Source organism: Sciurus vulgaris (genome assembly GCF_902686455.1).
Source record: "Sciurus vulgaris genome assembly, chromosome: 11".
Classification (NCBI taxonomy): Eukaryota; Metazoa; Chordata; class Mammalia; order Rodentia; family Sciuridae; genus Sciurus; species Sciurus vulgaris.
In genome coordinates, this window is record NC_136472.1 from 15,973,790 (window position 1) to 15,998,942 (window position 25,153).

Here is a 25,153-nt window from a genome sequence, read left to right on the forward strand (position 1 = left end):
TAAAACTGTTACCTCCTCAAAAGTCAGTTTGTTGTGTAGAAGTAAGGAAACATATTCAGAAATATAATATCTAACAATGGTGAGCTGAATCCCAAGTTATTTTGCTTCTGGCTTATCAAAAAACCTAATTAAGGATATTTGAATAATTCATTTGATCAATATGCCCTCTCTCTGCCACACACCAGTAGAAGCACACATGTGAAACAAGAACAACCTTGTACTCATATGGGTATATGAGCACATACAAGTGAGGAGAAAACTGCCAATTGGAAATGGAATGTGGCTAATTTGGTTAAAAAAAATTGAGTAATAATTGAAGAATTTGATAATTAATTTGGCTAAGATCATTCATTCCTTTAGTTGAGTAAGTATTCTTAGAGTTTTAATCCAAGAATAAAATTGACATACTTGTAAATGAAAGCTTATTGGCATATTTTATCTAAATATTTGGAACTACAACATCTTACATCAATTAAAAATTGTCTTCATGAAGTCATTTTATAGAACCACCCTACCCAAGTTTAAATTTCAAAAAACAAACTAGCCAGAGTACCAGAAAATTGAAGGAAAATAAAAATATTTTCCATGTATTCCTATGATAATGCTTGGTTGTGCTCAGGTGCTTATGTTGGTGCTTGTGAAGCTGTGTGACGTAACACAAATACTCCCTTCTATCTGCGTGGTGGTTGTTCTCAAACTGAAAAATGTCCTGTTTTTCTTTATTTCAAATTATTTTTTTAATTGCACAAATTTATCGTGCATAGTATAATAATCTTTTCATAAATTACATTTTCTTTTAAATTATACATAAAAATCACACATTAGGAGAGTAACATGATGCTTTGATACCTAAATACACTGTGGAATGTTTTTATATCAGGATGAACCCACCTCCCCATCTTCATTTTGTTATATTGTAAACACCCAAAGTCCATTCTTCTAACTTCTTGGAATGTGAAGCACATCATTGTTCTATCGCCCTGCTATGCACAGCAGAATTTCTTTCTCTCATCTAACGGCAACTTCGTGCCCACTGATCAGCCTTCTCTCTCCCTCCTCCCAACTCACCCCAGCATCTTGTAGCCACCACTCTACACTCAACTTCAAGGAGATCACCCATTTTGGATTTCACATAATCTTGGAATGTAAGTGTATCCAGTGACATTTCTCTTTCTGTGCCTCGCCTATTTTACTTAACATAATGATCTACAATTCCATTCATATTGCTGCAAAGTGTAGAAAATTTTTTTCATGACTGACTATATTCCATTGTGTATATATGCCACATTTCTTTGGCTTTTCTTCAGTTGATGGGCCCTGTGTTTCTATTCTTGACTATTGGGAATAGTGCTGCAGTGCACACGGAACTACAGATGTTTCTTCAACACACTGATTTTACTTCCTCTGGTTGGATGCCCAGTAGCAGCAGGGTTACCAGCTGTCTGGATATACCTTATCCTACTGGATTTGCCACAAAAGCTAACAGTCACAAATGGTAAAGATGATGGATTCCAGACCATTCTGCACCAGTTTTAATTTCTGATGGATAGATATGAGGTGTTCCCCAAAAGCTTATATGGGAGACAATGCAGGATGTTTAGAGAATAATGATTGGGTTATGAGAGCCTTACCCCAATCCATGAATTAATCCCCTGATGGCATTAATTGAATGTGTTGGGTGTGGCTGGAAATGGTGGGTCACTGGGGTATTATTTTGTATCTTGAAAGTGGAGACTTTCTCGCTCTGCTTCCTGATCACCATGTGAGCTGCTTCCCTTCACCACACTCTTCTGCCCTGATGTTCTGCTCATCTGGAGCCCCAAGGGATGCAGTCAGCCTTCTACAGACTGATACCTCTGAAACCTTGAGTCTTCAAATAAACTTTTTCTTCTCTAAAATTGCTCTAATCAGGTCTTTCAGTCACAGCAGAGAAAAAGCTAACTAAATCAATATTCCACTTAAAAGTTGACAGTAAGTGAAATGAAAATATATTGTTCTTGCCAGTTATGATGTCACATGCCTGTAATCCCACACACTCCGGGTCTCTGCTTTTTCTGTGTGAATTTTAGGACTTGTTTTTTCATCTAAATATGAATAATTACATTGCTATTTTGATGCAGATTGCACTGAATCTGTATATCACTTTTCATTTTGACAAAATTAATTCTGCCTATCCAAGAACATGGGAGGTCTTTCCATCTTCCAAGGTCTTCTTCAATTTCTATTTTTCAGTGTTCTTTTTTTTTATTTTATTAGTTCTTTTTATTTATGTACGAAAGTAGAATTCATTCTGATAAAATTATATGAGCATGGAATATATCTTATTCTAAGTAGAACCCCATAACTGTGGAGTGGGCAGGATGCTGGGATTCACTTAGGTATTTCCCTATGTGTACACAGGAAAACTATGTTAGATTTATTCTACTGTCTTTCATATTCCTATTCCTCCTCCCTGCCTTTTGTTCCCCTTTGTCTAATCTACCAAACTTCTCTTCTTCTCCTCCTCACTTTATTGTGGTTTAGCTTCACATATCCATGAAAATATTTGTGCTTTGGTTTTTGTGGGATTGGCTTATTTCACTTAGCATAATATTCTCCAGATTCCTCCATTTGCTGGCAGATGTCATAGTCTTTCTTCTTTATGGCTAAATAATATTCTAACATATATATATAGATATTGATATATATTCCACATTTTCTTTATCCATTTATCTGTTGATGGGCTTCTCCATTGGTTTTATAACTTAGCTATAACACTGATGTGGCTTTGTCACTGTACTACACCAAGTTTAAATTTTTTGGATATATGCCAAGGAGTGGAATAACTGGGTTAAATGGTGGATCCATTCCTAGTTTTTTGAGGAATATCCATACTGCTTTCCATCATTGCAGATTCAAAGCAATTCCCATCAAAATTGCAGTGACACTCTTCATAGAAATAGAAAGAGGAGTCATGAATTTCATCAGAAAATAAGAGTCCCTGAATAGCCAAAGCAATCCTTAGTGAGAAATACAAAGCAGGAGGCATCACAATTCCAGACTTTAAATTGTACTACAGAGCTAAGAAACAAAAAAGCATGGTATTGGCACCAAAATAGACAAGAATACCAATAGGACTGAATATTAAACACAGAGACAAACCCACACAAATACAGTTACCTCATACCAGACAAAGGTGCCAAAAACAAACACTAGAGAAAAGATAGCCTCTCAGTCAAACCTGGAAGAAATCTGGAAATTCGTGTGTAATAAAATAAAGTTAGTCTCTAACTCTCACCTTGCACAGAAATCAACTCTAAGTATCAAAAAATCAATAAATGGATGGCATAAAACTAAAGATTTCTTCACGGCAAAAGAAACAGTCAAGTGCACAAAGAGAAACCCTACAGAATCAGAGAGAATCTGTGCCTCCTTCATTTCAGAGAAGGTATGCAGGGTATACAGAATATGCAGGCCAATCTCATGAAAATGGAAGAGAAATCAGAGGAGGAGAGGAAGGGGATTGTGGGAGAGGGTGGAGGGACAGTGGGATGAAATTTATCAAACTATCCTGTGTCTATGTGAATATACCACAGTGGATTTCACCTTTATATATATTTATAAAACACTAATTTTAAAAACAATAAATCAACTAAGATATAAAGTACAGGAAACTGAACGGATGGGGGTGGTTGCTGAGGGGAGAGAGAAGACAGAAAGACAATTTACTGGGGGCTGAACTGGACCAGATCCTATTCCATGCTGGTATGATTCTGTCCCAAATCAAAGTACTGTGTGTCACGACCATCCCCTAAAGAGAACAAGACCAGGACTCCACTAGTCCCGGAGTCCACAGTATATTCCATTCTCCTCAACCAAAGTGGGAGTGTGGCAAATGTCATAATTTTAATGATATTGTCTGAATTTATTTCAAGAGACATGAATATCAGATTTGTCGTCACACATTTTTAATTCCATAAGGAACACATAAATGTAACTAACAGGTTTACTTAGAATCATTTTTGTAAATGTAAATCAATGAAAAGTCAACCAAGATTGTCTGAAAAAAAGAAAAAGAGTCAAGGGTCAAATGTTGTCTTGCTTATGCAGAAAGTAGTCCAGATAAAGGAAAGGGGGAAGGGAACCCCAAGAAAAGATCAGGAAGACCAGTGGAGCAGAGGAAGGGGAAACATTGGGAGGGATGAGGGACGGGAAAAGGGACAGTGTGGTGAACGTGACCAAGCGATCCTACGTACCTGCATGGATATATCACAGTTTCACCTTCGTGTACACCTAAAACGCACTCATCTATGAATCTATAAAGGTACAGAAGAAAGACCAGTAAAGGTGAGGAAGGGTAAGAGGGGGATTGAGAAAGGAAATTGAGGAAAAGAGGAAGTACTGGAGAGACTAGAATGGAGCAAATCATACTCCATGCATGTATAACAGCAATGCTCTAATAAAACATTTTAAAAGGATAACAACAAAAGATTGAGTAATTAAATTAAAAAAACAAATAAATGATCTAAACAGACACTACTTGAAAGAAGTACAAATGGTTGATAAATATGTGGAAACAAGCCCAAAAGTTTTAGGCATAAATGAAAGGCAAATGCAATCCAACTTGTGAGTCCATGTCACCCTAGTCAGGATTGTTATAGGAAAGACTAGAATGAATCAGAAATAACTTCCCTGTGTTCATATGCGAACACCACCAGTGAAACTCCACACCATGTATAGCCACAATAATAGGATCCTAATCAGGATGGCTTATACTCAATGCATGTATAATATGTCAAAATACACTCTACAGGCATGGATATATAAATAGAACTAATAAAATAATAATGATAATAACAAAAACAAATGCCAGGAAGAGAGTGGACCAAAAGAAACCCTCACACATTTTTACTGAGTATCTAAATTAGTACAAAAACTTAGGAAAACAGTAGAGTTGTGTCTCAGAAAATTAAAAATAGATCTCCCATATGACACAGCTACACAACTCACAACTCCTGGGTATATGCTTAAAGGGAAATCACCCTACAATAGAGGAATGTGCGTATCCATGCTTCCTGTGGCAATTTCACAACAGCCAAGATATGGAATCAGGATAGGTCTCATCAAAGACAAATGGATAAGATATGATGCGCGCGCGCACACACACACACACACACACACACACACACACTGGAATGTTATTCACCAATGAATAAGATCATGTGATTTTCAGAAAAATGGATAGAATTAGTGATCATCATGTTAACAATGTAAGTCAGACACAGAAAGCAAGTGTCACATGTTTTCTCTTACTGTTTAAACTAAGGGGGAACAAAATATGGTCTGAAAGCAGTCGCGGTCCTAAGGGAAGGGAAAGAGGACTGGTGGGTCAGCAGGAAGTGAAAGAATAGAAGGAGGCTGAACATGAAGCCTCTTCAGTCTCCATGACAGAGAGAGACACCTGGAGGTCATGCATGTGCTCCAACCTGCCCAGAATTGACACATACTAGCCCCCTGCAGTTCATGTTCTCCAGCCAACAGGTGTCTCAGTCACACTGCAGGGGGGCAGGCCCACGCAGGGAGGAACACGGAAGGCTTGAGCAACGCTGGTTTTGTGACCCATGGTATCTCAGTTGTTATAAGCCATGAAACATTAATATTTTTAACTTCATGGAACACCTGATGCAAGTTAGAAATTGTTCTGCTGCTTGTCTGTGATTGCATAATCTTCTTGACCATCCTACAAGAAAGAGATGATGTTATTATCACCTTCATGACTGGTGAGATGCTGAAATTTGATGAAGTTAAATTACGTGATATGAATCCAGGCAATCTAAGCAAACAGAGCAAACTGTACCCACTACACATGCCTGGAATGGGAGACTCAGAGTGCACTGTAAAAGAGAAAATGGATCACGTTTCTTTACGGGAAAAAATTTATAACAAAATAAAAACACTCCCAGACCTCAAGTGTGATGATATGGTAATCCTCTGTGTGTTTTTTATATTTTGATGAAAAGACTCGAAAAATGCATTGCCCCAACGATGATCATAGCTAACACTTAACAATATTGTGTTACATCATTAAAAAATCCAGAATATTTCATGTAGAGGTCTTTCACCTCTTTGGTTTGATCCATTCCCGAGTTTTTTGTTTTTTTTTTTTTTTTTTTTTTGAGGTTTTGTGAATTGGGTCACTTTCCTAATTTCTCTTTCAGTAGATTCTTCACTGATGAATAGGAATGTGTTTTATATATGGGTGTTGATTTTATATCCCGCTACTTTGCTGACTTCATTTATTTGTTCTAGAAGTTTTCTGGTGGAATATTCTGGATCTTCTAAATAGAAAATCATGCCATGTGGTATATATACACAATGGCGTGTTATTCAGCCTTAAAGAAGAATAAAGTGATGGCATTTGCTGGTATGAATGCAGCTGGAAAATATAATGCTAAGCAAAATAAGCCAACCCCCAAAACCAAAGCCAAATGTTTTCTCTGATTTGCAGATGCTAATTCACAATGGGGGGTGGTGATAGGGAAGACTAAAGTTACTTTAGATTAGGTAGAGGGAAGTGAAGGGAGAGGTGGGGGTATAGGGGCAGAAGGACAGTAGAATGAATCAGACATTATTATCCTATGTACATATCTGATTGCATGACTGGTGTAGGTCTACATCATGTACGACCAGAAAGAGAAATTGTACTCCATTTATATATGATGTATCGTAGTACATTCTACTGTCATGTATAACTAATTAGAACAAATAAAAAAATACAAAAGAACTTGAAGAAAAATTTGCATATTGCCATCACAAAGAAATAATAAATATTTTAAATGATGGCTAACTTAAGTGTTCTAAGTTTGAGATACCATGTCTAAAGATAAACATCACACTACATACCCCAACATTCTGCTATGATCTGTCAAACAAAAACTGAAAAGAAACACTGAAAATAAAAATAAAATGACACAAAATAAAGATTTTGCTGAGAAAACTTGAGCCATCTCTGAGAAACAACAAACATGAAAGCAAAATAAAAACTAAATTGTGAAAAAATGATATGATGAAATTGGAAAAAATTGCTCTTGAGAATGAAAACTGAGAGAACCACTTCTGAAAACAGTTTCCCATGTTCTGTAAACATTCCTGGTCCCTGTGTATTAGCTTCAGAAATTCAACATGATTCAAGATGCTTCATTTCAGAGTGATGAGATTTCAATCATACTGCCTTTGATCATCATTTATTTATCCAAATGTCGATATTTGAAGTGGTTCAATTAAGCATATTTACAATTTGAACAAGCAATCCAATTTCCAGGTATCTGCTTTAATGAAATAAAAACCTATGCTCACACGAGAAAGGTTAGCCAATGTTGAGATCACCTTTCTTCAAAATCACCAAAACACTGGAATCAACAAAAATGGTCCTGCACCAGGAAATGACAAAAACAATGTGTACTCTTGATCTTATAAAACATAAGTTCGTGAAAGTTAAAAGTTCCATTCAAATACATTTAACAAAACCAATGGGCCCTCAAATGAATTTATGCTAAGTAAAAGATGTCATCATCATAAACCACATGTTCTAGTGAGAGACATTCTTGCAAAAGCCAAATGAGATGGAAACTTGTTGAGAGGTTTCCAGGACACTGGGTGAAAGAAGAGGCTGGTCATGGGAAAGCTTGGAAATTGGTTTAGGTGATTGGAGTAGTGGTTACCTAACTATATATTAAAATAGCGTCAACACTATATGCTAAAATGTATGCATATCACTTACTGATACACTAAGGTGTAACACAAAGCACATGTGCACATTCAAAATCTCCAAATTGGTCCCCACAGGCGAGTTAATTGTTGCTTGCCTAGGAAAGAGGAGAGTTAGAGATGCCCTCTTGCAGGGCATCCTCTGAGATATCCATGTCTCCATAATTGACTCTTGGTCCCTGCATATTAGCTTCTGAAATTCAACATGACTCCAGGTGACTTCACTTCACAGGGACTAGATTTCAAGTCTACTCCCTTCGACCATCCTTTATTTATCTTACTGTTGACAGTTGCTCCTGCACACAGGTCTTCTCCTGAGTTTGGGACTTTCTATGAGCCTGCAGCATGGCAAAGGGAGTACCTCAAAATAAAAATTATATTAAATGACTTGAAATAATGAATTGTTTTATAGGCACTTCCTTATTTGCTCTTTAAAAGCACAATTCTATGAATTTTGTGTAATAGACCATTATACTGCATTTATTTCACAACTGAGGAGGAGGTGAGAGACTCCTCTGAGGACAGAAAAGATGCATGATAGACTCAGGACTGGAATCCACATTGATACCACACCTTCCACTGTTTACTCCCTGCCTGGGCAGCTTGGTACCCTTGACCACTCCCTGAGACAGAGAGCCTCTCTAACATAATGGATGCATCAATCTAATGTTGAATTTCAGATTTCAAGGTCACGGTTGAAGCTTGTTGCATGTCCAAGAGGAAGGTAAGCTTCTATATTCAACATACACTTAGTAAAAATTGAGATTTGAGAAAAATAGTAGGACAGTTACACTCACTTTGAATGACTGAGTACAGAAATATGTTTTGAATGCTTTTCTTTCTGGGGTGTATGTGTCAAAAGTTACAGCTGTAGAGTTCTGTGATACTCAGGAAATATTATTTTGATAAACTAAGAAATTTCAGTCAAAAATAATAATACATAAGATGCTTTGGATAATTAGGTGGTAATTTCATCTTAACTGTATTTGAGTTTATTATTGGAGATAAATAGAAAAAAAGACAACTGAAATTGGCACTTATTTAAGCTACAGAAGAAACCAAAAAAAAATTAGTTAACTTCTGTCTATTGTTTCAATATTTTCTCAATAACTGCAATTACTTCTAGCACATCTATATACATTGACATTGATGTGAATGAAATAATAGGCTGGTGATTAGGTCCAAACAAGATTAAATTTCAGTCTTCCTCATCTTACATAATAACAGAACATCACAACACTGCAAAAATATAAATTTGCCTTCCTGGTAAAATAAAAAAAAAAAAAACCTGCACATGCATAACACACACACACACACACACACACACACACACACACTCACACTTCTGTATAAAGATCCTTCGTTTGTTATAGAACAGAACATGTACCAAAACGGTGATCATGTGTGTTAAGACTGGAAAGCACAATACCTTCAAGGGTTTTAGTTCATGTTGTGAGGTTGCTGAAGGTTAAAAAGAAGATGGTGTGGAATACTAGTTAACATTGGGTGGTTACCTTCCAAAGACTTTGTATTCAAATAAAAAGAATTAAAGCATTGCTCCTGTACAGAAAAGATTCAAAGGAACATCTTTTAAACTTGCATATTCTTTAGATTTTTATTTCAACTTAATAATTGTGTACATTAATAGAGTGATTGCAATGCAAGATCTGTGGTAAAGCACAGTCTATGAACTTTCAACCCCCATCTCACATAATGTGAATATACCACATGAAGAAAGACTTGGTATAAAAAATGGATGTTCTTTCAGGGTAAGCCAAAATATGGATTTCAGGGAAGAAATTGAACAACAGCAAAAGAAAAATCAGCCACTTGGTAGTGCAAGAGCCGCCAGTCATGGGTAGGGGAAAACTAAGACTTCCTGGAAGGCATAGAAAATCTCAGTTTCCCCATGTGAGGGAAAATACCAATCAAGAAGGAGACTACAAGACGGCAGAGGTCACCCACCCTGAAGCTTGGCACACTGCCACCTAATTCTTAGTCAACGTGCATACAGTCCTTCATTGCATTGAATGATATTATTATAACTGTCACTTATAAGGTCATAATACTTGGGATTTAGATTATTTTCTATGTATTTTCACATTTAGTTCTCATTATAATCTCTTGATTTAGATACTATCACTTTCTTCATTTTGTGTGTGTGATCTCTGATTATATATATAGAATACCATATTATATATTAAAATTATATACATATATTATTATAGATGTTTTCCAAAACATCCATGTATGATTTGTAAAGTTTAGCAAATATCAATTTAAATTATATAAAATTTGACAAATAGGATTTGACTTGGGTTAAGTTTTCCAAATCAAAAGTTTGTAACTCCATAAATAATTAATGCAATAAATTTTGTGGTTAAGTTTCCATTTACACATGGTGGAGCTTGGACTGTTTATTATTGCTCTAATGAAATAATTCACCTGATGTATAAATGGTTCAATTTCAGGGCAACATCAGTTTCATAACACCTATTCATACTATTGTCCTTCATTTCTCTTTGCTAAGGATCATCTCCTGATTCCCAAATTACACAGATGGAGAACAGGACAGAAGTCACAGAGTTCATCCTCCTAGGACTAACCAATGCCCCAGGACTACGAGTGGCCCTCTTTATCTTGATCATGCTTATCTATTTCATTAATGTTGTTGGAAACCTCGGGATGATTGTTTTGATTCTCACTGATTCTCGTCTCCACACTCCCATGTATGCTTTCCTTGGCAACCTGTCTCTGGCCGACATTGGATACTCCTCAGCTGTCACTCCCACTGTCATGGCCGGGCTCCTTCTTGGACACAAGGTCATCTCCTACAGTGATTGTGCTGCACAGATGTTCTTTTTTGCAGCCTTTGCCACTGTGGAGAATTTCCTCTTGGCATCCATGGCTTATGACCGTTTTGCAGCTGTGTGCAAACCCCTCCATTACTCCACCACCATGACCACAAGTGTGTGTGCCTGTCTGGCCATAGGCTGCCATGTCTGTGGTCTCCTGAATGCCTCCATCCACGTAGGAGAAGCATTCAGTCTCTCCTTCTGTGAGTCCAACGTGGTCCATCACTTCTTCTGTGATATTCCAGCAGTCATGTCTCTGTCTTGCTCTGATAGACATGTCAATGAGCTGGTTCTTATTTATGTGGCCAGCTTCAATGTCTTTTTTGCCCTCTTAGTTATCTTTGTATCCTACCTATTCATATTTGTCACCATCCTAAAGATGCGCTCAGCTGCAGGATACCAGAAGGCTCTGTCCACCTGTGCCTCCCACCTCACTGCTGTCTCCATCTTCTATGGGACAATTATCTTCATGTACTTACAGCCCAGCTCCAGCCACTCCATGGACACAGACAAGATTGCCTCCGTCTTTTACACTATGGTCATCCCCATGTTGAACCCCTTGGTCTACAGCCTCAGGAACAAGGAGGTCAAGAGCGCATTCAAAAAGGTAGTTTTAGAGGGAAAATTCTTTCTAAGATTTTGATTTTAAAAGTTGTAGGACACACAATAACAGGTCTTCTCCATGTGTTGAATCACATATTAAGGCGCCTATGTAATCAAGTTCCTGAAGTAACACAGTTACCTCTTCAAAAGTCAGTTTGTTGTGTAGGAATCAGGAATCATATCCAGAAATATAACATCTAACAGTGGTGAGATGAATGCCAATTTATTTTGTTTCTGGCTTATCAGAAAACATTATTAAGGATATTTGAATAATTCACTTGATCTTTATACACTCTCTCTGCCACACACCCATAGACCCACACATGTAAACAAGAACAATCTTGTTCTTACTTATAAGTATACCCCTATGAGCACATGTAAATGTATAGAAAACTTCTGCCAGACATAATGGAATATGGCTAATTTGTGTAAAATGAGTAATTTAGGTAATTAATTGAGGTATTAGAGGTATTATTTTGGCTAATATTTCTAGTATTACTCAGTATTCTTAGAGTTTTATTCTAAGAATGAAATTTGCATTTTACCTAGAGAATCAAAAATATTGCATAGTAAATTAATTAATATTTCCATCTTGACTGAGTTATTTTATATAACCAACCTGCTCAAGATTAATTTTTAAAAAACAAAAGAGCAAGAGTACCAGAAAATTGGAGGAAAATAAAAATCTTTTCAACAAATTCATATGAATGTCAAATACACTGGATGTCAATAAAGCTAGACATTTTTATTTTGCACGTGTTTTGACTCCGTTGACGATTCTCCCTCACTTGCACTGCAGTTGAGCTACACATCTTTGGTCACTCTTCAGGTCTTGCCCCTCGTCACTCCATTCTCACTGCCAGCCTTGCTCTTTCTTTGTGACTCAACCAGGCTGCAGCCTCCAGGCCTTTGCAGGTACTGTGTGGAATGGTCTTTTTCCACGTGGGTCTTTTTAAATATTGCCTTGTCCAAGAGTCCTTCCCTAACCACCTTTATGAAATAGACCCTCTCTGGTCACCAAGTGAACCGTCACTTCTCCCTACTTCAATCTTCAGTGTCCTCATCAACCCTCACATGCTGTATGCTGATTTGCTCTCGTTTGTTTCTCCCAACTCAAATGAAAAGCGCATGAGTGCAGTGGGTGTGTCTGCTCTGTTGGCAGCATTCTCAGAACCTGAGTGCACGTCTGCTTCACAGTCGATCATCAACAACTATTCATTAAATAAATACTTAAAATAATGAAGTTTTCATTTCAATTGTACCAATACATTGAATCTTTGATCCATTTATATTTAAACTGTATCATCAATAATAGAAGCCATTTAGATATACTTCGAGAAAATGCCAAGAGGCACCTTGATTTTTGTCCCTTGCACTTCTACTCCCTCTTGCACTTCCCATATTTGGACACAATGATTTGTTTTTGTAAATCTCATCATCAATTAGATCGTTTAGAACCTACTCATAGTTTGTGTTTAGAAATGGTCTCATTTGCTAGCAAGTAACATGGCAAGTAAGTAACTATTTAGGAAACCTTAAATTATAAGATTAAAAATACCTGATCACACTTGGAAAATTACTGCATACATATAAATTAAACAATCAATTGAAATGATTGTGAATGTTCATATAAAATAAACCTTGATGATATCTGTCAGCAACAACAATAACTTACATGCCATGTGCTAATATAGAGAACTATAATTTTTAAGCAGTAGAAAGCTCTGTTTAACACAAACCGATCCAAGGGAACATACACTCATGTCTGATTTACATTCTCTACCTAGTAAGTGTGTTCCACAGCTCAGTACTTGTAAGATAATACTTGAATGTGCTAAGTCTGAGATTGGTACTTCCGAGGCAATGTGGTATAACAAAAGACTGTGTCGTGATTTTTCTCAAACTTTTTATTTCTTTATCATAAATTATTATTTTCATTGCACAAATTTATAGTGTATAGTATGATAATCTTTTTTAAAAATTACATGTACTTTTAAATGATACATAAAGACATTACATATTAATAGAATAACATGATGCTTTGATACCTAAATACACTGTGGAATGTTTAAATCAGGATAAACCCACTTCCTCACATTCCATCATTTCATTATGGTATAAACATCCAAAGTCCATTCTTCTAGACTCTTGGAATGTGAAGCACATCATTGCTCTGTGTAGTCACCCTGCTATGAACAGCAGAATTTCTTTCTCTCATCTAACGGCAACTTAGTGCCCACTGATGACCTTTCTGTATCTTTCCCTCCTCCTGACTTGCATCTGGTAGCCACTACTCTGTGAGAGCACCCGTTTTGGATTTCACATATATTTGGAATTTAAGTGTATCCAGTGACATTTCTCTTTCTGTGCCTTGATTATTTTACTTAATGAGATATCTACAGTTCCATCTTTACTGCAGCAAATTGTAGAAACATATTTTCTTATGGCAGAATAATATTCCATTGTGTGTGTGTGTGTGTAGACCACATTTTCTTTATCTTTTCTTCTGTTCGTAGGCACTTTGTTCTCATTTCTTGGCTATTGTGAATAGTGCTGAGAGGGACACGATAGTGCAGAAGGTTCCTTTGACATACTGATTTCACTTTCTTAAAATGTACCCCCAGTTGTGGAAGTTTTACCAGCTGTCTGGATATACCTTTTCCCAGTGGATTTGACACAAAAAGTAACAGTCACAAAAGGTAAAGATTATGGATCCTAGCTCATTCTGCATGGGTGGGGAGCCATTTATGACCAGCAATTAAAACCAGGCTTGGCGAGCTGTCAGACACGGAAATCTGGCTTTCAGAAACTGGCAGTCATTGAGCAATTGTTCCAGATTGCCTCAAGTGTGTGATGTCCGTGCAGTGGCTCACCACTGGGAATTTGTTGGTTCTACTGGGATGACTCGCTACAGCAAATGGCTTCATTAACTCCACCCCATCCTGCTCCTCACAGAAGCACCTCCTGGTCCCCCTTTACCTGTTAACTATAAATAAAAGGAGGTGGGCTCCTTGGTCATGGTTAGAAGACAGATCTTAGCATGGCTCAATCCATCACATCCCCTTTGATTTGAAAACATGATTGACTCCTGTGGTTATTTCATGTTTCTTAGTGATTAATCTACAGCCAGCTCATCCCTGTGATAGAAACCCTTTCCCTCACCCATGCTGGGCATGGAAGAAACCCTGTACTGCATGAGTTCTAATTCTACTTAAAAGTTGAAAATAAATGAAACAATAATCTATTGTTCTTGCCAGGTGTTGTCACATGTCTTTAATCCCAGAGACTCAGGTCAAAAGTTTTTAGGCATGAATGAAATGCAAATTCAAACTACCTTGTGATTCCATGTCACCCTAGTCAGAATGTTTATAGGAAAGATGGTAGAATGATCAGACATAACTTTCCTGTGTTCATACATGAATACACCACCAGTGAACTCCACATCATGTATAGCCACAATAATGGCATCCTAATTAGAATGAATTATACTCCATCTATGTATAATATGTCAAAATAAAATCTATAGTCATGTGTATCTACATAGAACAGATGAAAAATAAAATAATGATAATAATAACTTAAACAAATGTTAGCAAGAACGTAGAGAAAAAGAAACCCTCACACTTTTTTCATGAGTAAGTGAATTAGTACCATAACTATTGAAAACTGTAGAGCTTTTTCTCAGAAAATTAAAAATAGATCTTCTATATGACACAACTACACAACTCCTGGGTATATACCTAAAGGGAAGTCACCCTACAAAAGAGGTCCATGCATATCCATGTTTCCCGTGACACTTTCACAACAGCCAAGATATGGAATCAGGATAGATCTCATTAAAGAGGAATGGATAAGAAATTATGATGTGTACACACACTCACGACAGCCAAGATATGGAATCAGGATAGATCTCATTAAAGAGGAATGGATAAGAAATTATGATGTGTACACACACACACACACACACAGGAGTGTTATTTACCAATGAATGAAATCATGTCTTTTGCAGAAAAATGTGTAGAATTAGAGATCATCATGTTAACAAAATAAGTCAGACACAGAAGACAAGTATCACATGTTTTTTCTTACTGTGGAAGCTAAGGGGGAGCAAAAGAGGATCTGAAAGCAGTAGAGGGGCTATAGGGAAAGGAAAGAGGACTGATGGGTCAGGAGGATGGGAAAGAGCCGTAGAGTAAGACCAAAGCATGGCATATGCCTCTATGGACATGTCATAGTGAAATCATCACTAATGCATAATGCATTAGTCAGGGTTCCCTAGGGGAACAGAATCAACAAAAATATAATTATAAAAACGAGATTTATTAGATTGGCTTACATGAGCAGAAGCTGGATAGTCCACAGTGGCAGTTTGCAGACTGGAGAGCTGGAAGAACCACAGCTGTGGAGTCCAATAGGCAGAATCCCCAGAACAAGAGGGATCAACACTGCTACCCTAGTCTGAGAACAAGGTTTCTGGACACTACCTGGAGAATCACTGGGAGAGTCCACTTTGGAAGCGTGTAGAAGTCAGAGTCCAATATCCTCAGATGATCAAAGCAGCAATCAAGAACCTGTACAAGAAGAGTCGAGCTTGCAACTGCATCTACTTCTTTCGTCTTCCAATTTATATTCCATCCTAACTACCATCCCTTTGGGCAGTGCTGCCCACATTTTGGGAAGGTCTCCACTTCAGTCCATTATCCCACATTCCCATCATTCCTAGACACTCCCTCATTGGCACACCCAAAGCTCTTAATCATCAGCATTTCTTAATCCAATCAAGTTGACGATCCAACTTAACCATTACACATAGTTAATATGCATAAATAATTAGACTTCAAGACTAGCAATATGAAGGAACCACAAAAGACAGAGAAGAGTCAAAACAATTCTCAGCTGTGGTGATGGTATTTAAAAAGCTACAGGCATCACAGTAACTGACTCAAAATATGTAAGCTATAACTCTACTTTCGATCATAGGTACCAAAGCAGCATGCTCCTGGCGTAACATATAGACCAATGGAACAGAATAGAGAAAACTGAAATTGTCTTATGCATACACAGAGCCAATTTTTGACAAAGTGCAAAGAACATATTACAGAAAAGAACATTCTCTTCAATAAATGGTGCTTCCAGTAATTTTTTTGAATGTGCTCTGCACTTCCTTGTTCCTGAGGCTGTAGACCAATGGGTTCAGCAGGGGGATGACCATAGTGTAAAACACAGAGGTGATCTTGTCTGTGTCCATGGAGTGGCTGGAGCTGGGCTGTAAGTACATGAAGATAATTGTCCCATAGAAAATGGAGACAGCAGTGAGGTGGGAGGCACAGGTAGACAGAGCCTTCTGGTATCCTGTAGTTGAGTGCATCTTTAGAACGGTGACAAATATGAATAGGTAGGATACCAAGACAACTAGAAGGGCAAAAAGAACGTTGCAGCTGGCTACGTAAACAAGAACCAGCTCATTGACATGTCTATCAGAGCAAGACAGAGTCATGATTGCTGGAATATCACACAAGAAGTGGTGGACCACGTTGGACCTACAGAAGGAGAGACTGAACGTTTCCCCTACGTGGATGGAGACGTTCAGGAAACCCCCAAATAGCAGCCTGCCGCCAGACATGCACACACGCTGGTTGTCATGGTGGTGGTGTAGTGCAGGGGCTTACACACTGCAGCATAGCAGTCATAAGCCATTGCGGCCAAGAATAAATTTTCCACACTAGCAAATCCTCCAAACAAGAACGCTTGAGTAGCACAGGCATTGTAGGAAATTATGCAGTTTCCTACAATGAGCCCAGTCATGATGGTGGGAGTGACAGCTGAAGAATAGCAGAAGTCTGCCAGTGACAGATTACCAAGGAAAAAGTACATGGGCGTGTGGAGTCGGGAGTCCAGGAGGATCAATAGGATCATCCCCATGTTCCCAACCACATTGATGAGGTAGATGAGGGTGATCATGATAAAGAGGGCCACTTGTAGTTCTGGGGCACTGGTTAGTCCTAGGAGAATGAAGTCCACCACTTCTGTCCTTTTCTCCATCAATGATGCTTGGGAATCATGAGACATCTTGATTCTTTGCACTAAAACAAAGAAGAATAACAATGGGGCTCTCAACATAGCAGAGACTCCAGTGAAACCTGAATGTCTATCTACCATGTGCATTATGTTATCACTGTAGCTACACTATGTACTTCAAATTTCTCATAAATAAAACATGAGGCTTGCAATATAATTTAGTGTATTAATTATCTGTACAGCTCGGCATGTTGAATGAGGAGTCTACCTGGACCACGTACATGATTTAAAATTCGATATCTGTGTAAGCTGAGATTTTGAAAATTTAGTAAACTATACATGACAATGCTGGAATTAATAAATCAATCAGTTCATGTTTTCACGTCTTCACTGTAGCTTATGTGCCAGGAACTTGTTTGGATTCTGGACACTCTATCTATATTCCCTGATTGCTCAACAAGGTTATGAAGTTGGAGAGTTATTAATTCCACTGAGATTATGATAGACCAGAGGTTGAATATTGTATGTGTGTTCATGGAAGGGTGAATTGGAAAGCTTTGGTCCCGTACATAATGGTTACCATGACTGAAGGCCTAAACTAAACTTGAAGTAAGTTGCAATTTGCAATTACTCATTGTCTCCATTGGTCCAAGTTCAGGGTTTGGATTTTGCAGCAATCTCCTGAAATATATTCATAGTGAGTATCGTGAGACAGCAGGGGCTGTGGAGGCAGTTCTGGTGGGTGAGGGCACAGCACCACTGCAGGGCTGGACTCTGGGTGGAGGTGCAAGTCAACCCTACATCTACAAGCTACGAATCACTGCTCTAAGCTAACTTCTCTGAACTAGATTTCCTTTATCTGCAAAATGAAGGTGGTAGTGACCCTCCCTCAAGGCATTATTGTGAAAATTGAGATATACATGAAAAAATGAGTTAAAGCTGAGTGTTCAGCACAATCCAAAATGTGCTATCTACACCATCATTACTAGGATGCAGTGAGGGCCTCTCTGTGGTTTGAGAAAGATGGGTGCCAACATGGGGGGCTTCAGATGTGGGTGAGTTTAGCTGTCTGAAATCCTCACCCCTCAAGTTGCTTTTTCTCACTAGTCCACTATGACCACCGAGATGTTATGTGCCTTCTGTTCATACTCTGTTCATGAACTGCCCATAGAGGAAATGGTTATGGGCATTTCAAGTAAGCCTTTCTTCTGTTCAATTTCTTTGAAGTTCATATTTTCTCTTGAGTTGAAAGAGGGTTTTTTCTCATTACTATAAACCTATAGTTGAAACACAGATATCAATGGTCAGATATTCATATTTGGGGGTTTATTTTAGCCTGCATATCTGTTTGGGTGGAAAGCTCCAACTTTAAAATATTTTATTTGTTGAAGTATATTGACCCCGTATTTTTAATCATTTAATTTTAATTTGAGACATTTGAAAACACACATTCTCTCTTCACAATGATTCCCTATTATTCTCATCCTACTCTCTGCAACTTTACAAGTCCAGCCCATGAGGTCTTTATGTTTGCTGACCGTTACATACATGACATTTTTAACACAGAGTGTTCTACAACATAAGACAGGAGCTTTACACATAAGTATCTGTGTGATTGTGTGTGTGTTTGTGTCTCTGAATAGCTAGGCATTCTTATTTTTTCTTACAATTAAGACAACTGGTAACTCAGAAAGTTAAGTGATATTCTAAAAGTCCAAATGTAGATTGAGAAAGGTTCAAAAATCAATATTTACACTGAGTTAAATCTTGATCAAAAGCCTGTAACTTTGGCTACATCACCATCAATATTTGTAGACAGGCCAGTAATAATGAGAATGAGATTATAGGCAAAATGTTAAGATTAAGTTCAGATCTTATCAAGTCATTATGTCCCGTCCAATTTAAAAAAGGGTCACTGCACTCTCTGTTTATGCTTTTTAATCTCTAAGGAGAAACCACCAGGTTGTGAACAAATTCACATTATCATCTATTCATTCAGAGTTTGAGCTATGCTTTTAAAAATATTTTTAGAAAGCAGCAAGTTGACCTTTTATAAATATCACTAAACTCTATCCTGATGACCTTTTGATATTTATACCCCAGCTTCACCTCAGCATTTTACAAAAACGGTCACAACCCCAACTTCTGTGCTCAAGTAATTCGTGGAAGGTCCCGCTGCCCCACTATCTCTCATAAACAGCAATTTTCACCAAACTTTTATATTGATTACAGAAGCTTACCTTGCTCCTCACAAACAAACGGTAGTCAGTCCTGAATTGAGAGTTTGAAACCAGAAACTCTTCCATGGAAAACCATAATGTTGGAGCAGCTCTCTTATGGGTGGTGGTCAAGAGATTCTGAGGGCCCACAGGCCCCTAGGGACGCATGGAGAAAAGACTACTAAGGATTTGGGTCCCGAAACTACAATGTTTTCTTACTGGATCTGTGGAGGACTCATCTACTAATTTGTAAAAGAAATATTATAATGTTATATCTCCTACATCATCCACAGTAGTATGTTTGCAAATAATAAAATTTGAACACAACTAGCTTAGTGCTTATGATTCCAAAGTCAATGAATATAATTTCAACCTTGGGGTATTTTTCTTGACTACCATTGTGCACTCACACAGCAAGCCTTTAGCAAGTCGGAAGAAAACCTGCCTGCACTAATGGATAATAATATTCAGAGGAATTAATAATGACCACAGGGGCACTGCATGCCATCTTCTCCCCCTAAAATAAACACCTGGAATTCTGTCAGACTTCAGAGACGAATGCACGTACATCAGCAGGAAAGGGTGCATACACAGAGCTCTCCTGGGATGCCCTCCCACGAGGGAGTCTACAGTGCTTCATCTCACTTTTTAAGGAAAGAAACAATTAAACTACCTGTGGGAAGAAGCTGCAGAGATTAACTGTGCACAAGTATAATTGTACTATCCTTGCTCAATTTCAATCTCTAATATATAACTGACCAATATGCATATTTTTTAGGGTAGAGCTTTAAAAGTTTCTTCAAACGTATATTCATGCAACCACACCACTAATCTCCATTATGCAGATTGAGTTTTATATTCCCTAGTTGAGGAACACTAATGCTGTTCTCAGTTTTGGTGGTTACAAATAAAGGTGTTTTTACTCTTCCTTTCCCTAAAGATTTTTTTTTTTCTTTGAACATAAGTTTCATTTCATTGAGTAAATATGTAGGAAACCCTGCCTCACTCGCTCTGAGAAGTCAGCATAACCTCACAGCAAAGCCAGACAAAAACATTAATGAAGTAAAACTATAGACCGACACCCCTGTTAAATATAGTGAAGTGATGTGAAAAAGCACAAATCCATAAATTAACATAACTGTAAATCATGACTGTGTTGGATTGAGCCCAAGAATATAAAGGTGCTTCAGTATAATAAAAAGCAAGCCATGTAATAAACCATATTATTATAATGAAGAGAACAATAAGATCATTTCTGCAATCCAGAATAAGCATTTGCCTAAGTTTTACTTCTTTCATGAAAAGAACACCCAGGAAGTGAGGAATTGCCTATACAAACCACAGCTAAGACCATAATCCAAAGTGAAAGAGTGAAGATTCCCCAAAAACATCAGATACAGGTATTGCTGCTTTCATCACTTCTATTCAAAATTGTACCAGAAGTTCAAGCCAGTCCAATAGGCAATGGAAACAAAAATACCAAATGGAAAAGAAGCAAAGTTATGTCTAGTCTCTGATGACATGAAATTCTATAATAAAAATCTTAAAGTATGTGTTCAAAAATATTACCTAGTAAACTTAATCAGTAAAGTCGCAGGATTGAAGATCATCAACCAAATTTTGTTGCACTTCTGCATACCAGCGATAAAAAAAACTTAAAAGGAAATTTAGAAAATAATTCCATTTATAGCAGCATCTAAGTCAATCAAATATTCAGAAATGGATTTTACCAAAGAGTTATACATGTATATCTTGCACATACAACAAAATTGCTGAAATCCAAAGTCCCTAGACTTTAAATTTTCATGAGTTTTAAGAGTGAGTATTTTAAATGACAGTACTTTCCAAAGTAATCTGTAGATGTAATGAAATCCCTACCAAGATGCTAGTGTTTCCAGAAATGTAAAAGCCAATACAAATGTCATATTGAATTTCAAAGGATGCTCAACAGCCAAAATAATCTTACAGAAAAACAAAGTAGGACCACATACCTATTCCAAACTCAAAATGAATTACTCAACCACCATAGTCATTGCAAAGTGGCACTCGCTTAAATGAACACACGAAATGGAAGTAAGAGTCCAGGAAAATACCATGTGTCTGTGGTCAATTGAATTTTGACAGGGGTGACAAGTTTATTCAATGGACAAAAACATTCTCATCAACAAATAGCATTAGGACAAGTGGAAATACCAGATCAACTCAAAATATATAAGGGATCAAAAAAAAAAAAAAAACATAAAACTGTTAGAAGAAAACATGGGTGAAATTCATGACTTTGGGTTTAGTAATGGTTTCTAGGATATAAACTGAAACCATAAGAACCAACCCCAACAGTGTGTTACAATGGCCTCTGCTATTGGAGATACAGTTGTGGTGAGTCAGAGAAGGATCGTCATAGCAATGTAGCTGAAGTTCCACGGAATGTTCTCCCTTATTTTATTACAGCTTCACTTTTGAAGGACGGGGGCCGTTAGTCTGTTTTAAATGGAAAAGTTTAAGAGGTCCCTGGATGTGTGGAAATCCACTTTTTACTTGCAGGAAGCAAGCATTTCACCACCTAGGATGGAGAAATGCTTATAGTACATCAAGTGGTTAAAACAGGTAATTGTGTCCCTAATATCGTAATGTCATGGAGAATATGAGGCAAGGGGGGAGGGGAGGAAAAGGGACTGAAGTTGACCAAACTTGTTCCCGTAAGGATGTATCGACGCATTCTGATTTCATGCGCAAATATAACTAACCAATTGTAAAGAAATAAACAGAAGGAAGACCCGTAAGGTAGAGGAAGGAGAAGGGGAGGGAGGGAGAAGGGAAGTTCTGAGAGTGAAGTGGAGCAAGCCAAGACGTGTCATAGGCATCTGTGAATCTGTGAAAACGAGTCCCACTGTTATGTATAACTACAAGGCACCGATAGGACATTTTTAAAAGGAATAAGAACCGAAAGAAAAAACAACTGACGACTAGGTCTTCATCAAAACGTAAAGCTTTTGTTCATCAGCTGGTGTCAAGCATGGCAAAGACAGCCTACAAAGTCAGGGAAACAATTTACAGACCATGTCTTGAAGGTTTTAATGTCCAGAATATATAAAGGACCTCCACAAAGTAACAACAACAAAAAAGACCTGCAAACCAACAAAAATGGGCAAAAGACTTGAATGAACATTTCTTTAATGAATCTATACAAATGGCCAGGCTGGGAATGGAGTTCAGTGGGAAAGAACCTGAGTACCTGGCTAGCAGGCCAGAGGTCCCAGCCCAAAACAGCAACACAAACAAACAAACAAACATAAAAAAAACCCAAAACAATACACAAACAAAGACACAGAGAACAGCAAAAGAAAGAGGATGTACATAAATACCCAATAAGCAACATCATTAGTCACTCTGAAATTTAAATTAAAACCTCAGTGAACTAGTACTTATAACTACTAGCATGACTCTTATGTTTAAAAAATGAGTCACATGTGTTGTTAAAAAGGTGGAAATGAAATCTTAGAGTAGTTTTGATTTGTATTTCTCTAATTACTAGAAATCTTGAATATTTTTTCATATATTTGTTGATTGCTGTCAGAACTATTTAGAACTAATAAAAATAAAATAAAAATGATTTTTTTAAATGTGGAGAAATTACAATTCTCATGTATTGTTGACAGTAGTGTACTATGGTACAGCTTGGAAAGTTGGAAAACAGTTTGGCAGTTCCTCAAAAACTTAAATTGCCATATGACTTAAACATTAAGCTCCTAATTATGTCCTCGAATATTTGGAAATAGCTTCTCAAACAAATATTTGTACATGGCGATCATAGCAGAATTATTCACAACTGCTGAAAAGTGTAAATAAATCCAAATACCTGTTACCTGAGGAAAGAATAAAGAAATGTGGTATATCCATGCAATGGAATATTATTTAGTCATAAAAAATGAAGTACGATAAATGTTACAGCAGTGGCGAGCCTTGAGATCATAACAAGTGACATTAGTAAGACAAATATGTCACCTATTTGATTTTTTATACAAAATGCTCACACTAAGTAAATCCATACAAAAGCTGTTTAGTGATCACCTTGGACAGAGGCCAGGGGGTTTACATCCTAATATGTTTAAATGTGTAACTTTGAGTACATTGTATCGGTAATGGAAGATTTTGGAATTCAATAGATAGAGATGGCTACACCTCAGTGTGAACATGATAAGTGTCATCACATTGTACATTCAGAGGGAGTAAATCCTGTTTTGTGAATTTCATATCATTTAAAAAGAGAGAGGAAACGGAACATTGAAGAAAGACAAAGCAGAGAGAGCAGGTGACAGTGGAGACAGTTCTGAGTTCCACAGACAGAAGCTAAGGAGTACAGGCAGCCACATCAAGATGAAGGTGACAGGGACCAATTCGCCCCAGAAGCTTCTGGAAGGAGCACATCCCTCTACTTTGATTCCAGTTCAGTAATACTGATTTTGGACACCTGGCCCTCACAACTTCCCTGATGAAGTGGGACTGGAATTAATGCAAGTTGAATTTGTATATGTGTCTGAGTGTATATGTACGTCTGTGATTCATTAGTTTATTTTGATTATGGTAAAATAAACACAATAAATACCATTTACACCATTTTAAGTGTACTCTTCAGTGATATTTAACACATTCACATTGTCTTTTTGTGGTTTCTATTATTCTGCTTGCTGTTGATTTCCAGTTTCATTTCATTAAGATCTTATAGTTTGGGTTCTTTGTATTTTTGGTGTAAAGTTTTATAAGTTCTTTATAAATTTTGGAGATAAGTGCTCTATCTGAAGTGCATGTGGAAAAAATTTTCTCCCACTCTGCAGGCTCTCTTTTAACATTATTGATTGTGTCCTTTGCTGACAAAAAGCTTTTTAGTTTGAGTCCATCCCATTTATTGATTCTTGCTTTGATTTCTTGTCTTTGGGAGTCTTGTCGAGGAAGTCTGATCCTAAGCCAACATGATGAAGATTCGGGCCTACTTTGTCTTCTATTAGGTGCAGGGTCTCTGGTCTAATTCCTATGTCTTTGATCCATTTTGAGTTGAGTTAGGGTGAGAGATAGAGCTTTAATTTGATTTTATTTCATATAAATTTCCAGTTTACCCAGTACCATTTGTTGAACAGGCTATCTTTTCTCCATTGTATGTTTTTGGCTCCTTTGTCTAGTATGAGGTACCGTATTTATGTGGTTTTGTCTCTGTGTCTTCTATTCTGTACCATTGGTCTGCCTGTCTATTTTAGTGTCAATACCATGCCATTTTTGTTACTATTTCTCTGCAGTATAGTTTAAGGTCTGGTATTTGATACCTCCTGCTTCACTCTTTCTGCTCAGGATTGTTTTGGCTATTCGAGGTCTCTTGTTCTTCCAGATGAAGTTCATGATTGCTTTCTCTATTTCTATGAGGCATGTCTTTGGGATCTTAATTGTAATTGCACTGAATCTGTATAGTGCCTTTGGTAGAATGGCCATTTTTACAATATTAAATCTGCCTATCCAAGAACATGGGAGATCTTTCCATCTTCAAAAGTTTTCTTCAATTTCTTTCTTTCGTGTTCTGTAGTTTTCATTGTAGAGGTCTTAAATGCAAAGAACCCAATCAATAAATAGGCTAAGAAACTAGACAGACGCTTTACAGAAGATATACAGGTGATTAATAAATATATGAAAAAGTGTTCAACATCTCTAGTAATTAGAGAAATTCAA

At 37.3% G+C, this 25,153-nt stretch overlaps 2 protein-coding genes across 2 annotated transcripts in view; one reads left to right on the plus strand and one right to left on the minus strand.

Annotated features, from left to right (window-relative positions):
• Positions 1–17,246, minus strand: part of LOC306638408 (olfactory receptor 5B2-like) — a gene marked incomplete at both ends in the record, with an annotated part of 301,086 nt that extends 283,840 nt beyond the window's left edge. Inside the window, one exon of the mRNA XM_079101701.1 lies at positions 17,077–17,246. Coding sequence (XP_078957827.1) covers positions 17,077–17,246 — 170 coding nt within the window. The remainder of the gene's footprint in view (positions 1–17,076) is intronic.
• On the plus strand, positions 10,292–11,499 carry LOC306638977 (olfactory receptor 5B2-like). Its single transcript, XM_079102426.1, has one exon. The coding sequence runs from the start codon at positions 10,306–10,308 to the stop codon at positions 11,242–11,244; it is 939 nt and encodes a 312-aa protein (XP_078958552.1). The 5' UTR covers positions 10,292–10,305; the 3' UTR covers positions 11,245–11,499.
• Positions 17,247–25,153: the final 7,907 nt, after the last annotated feature.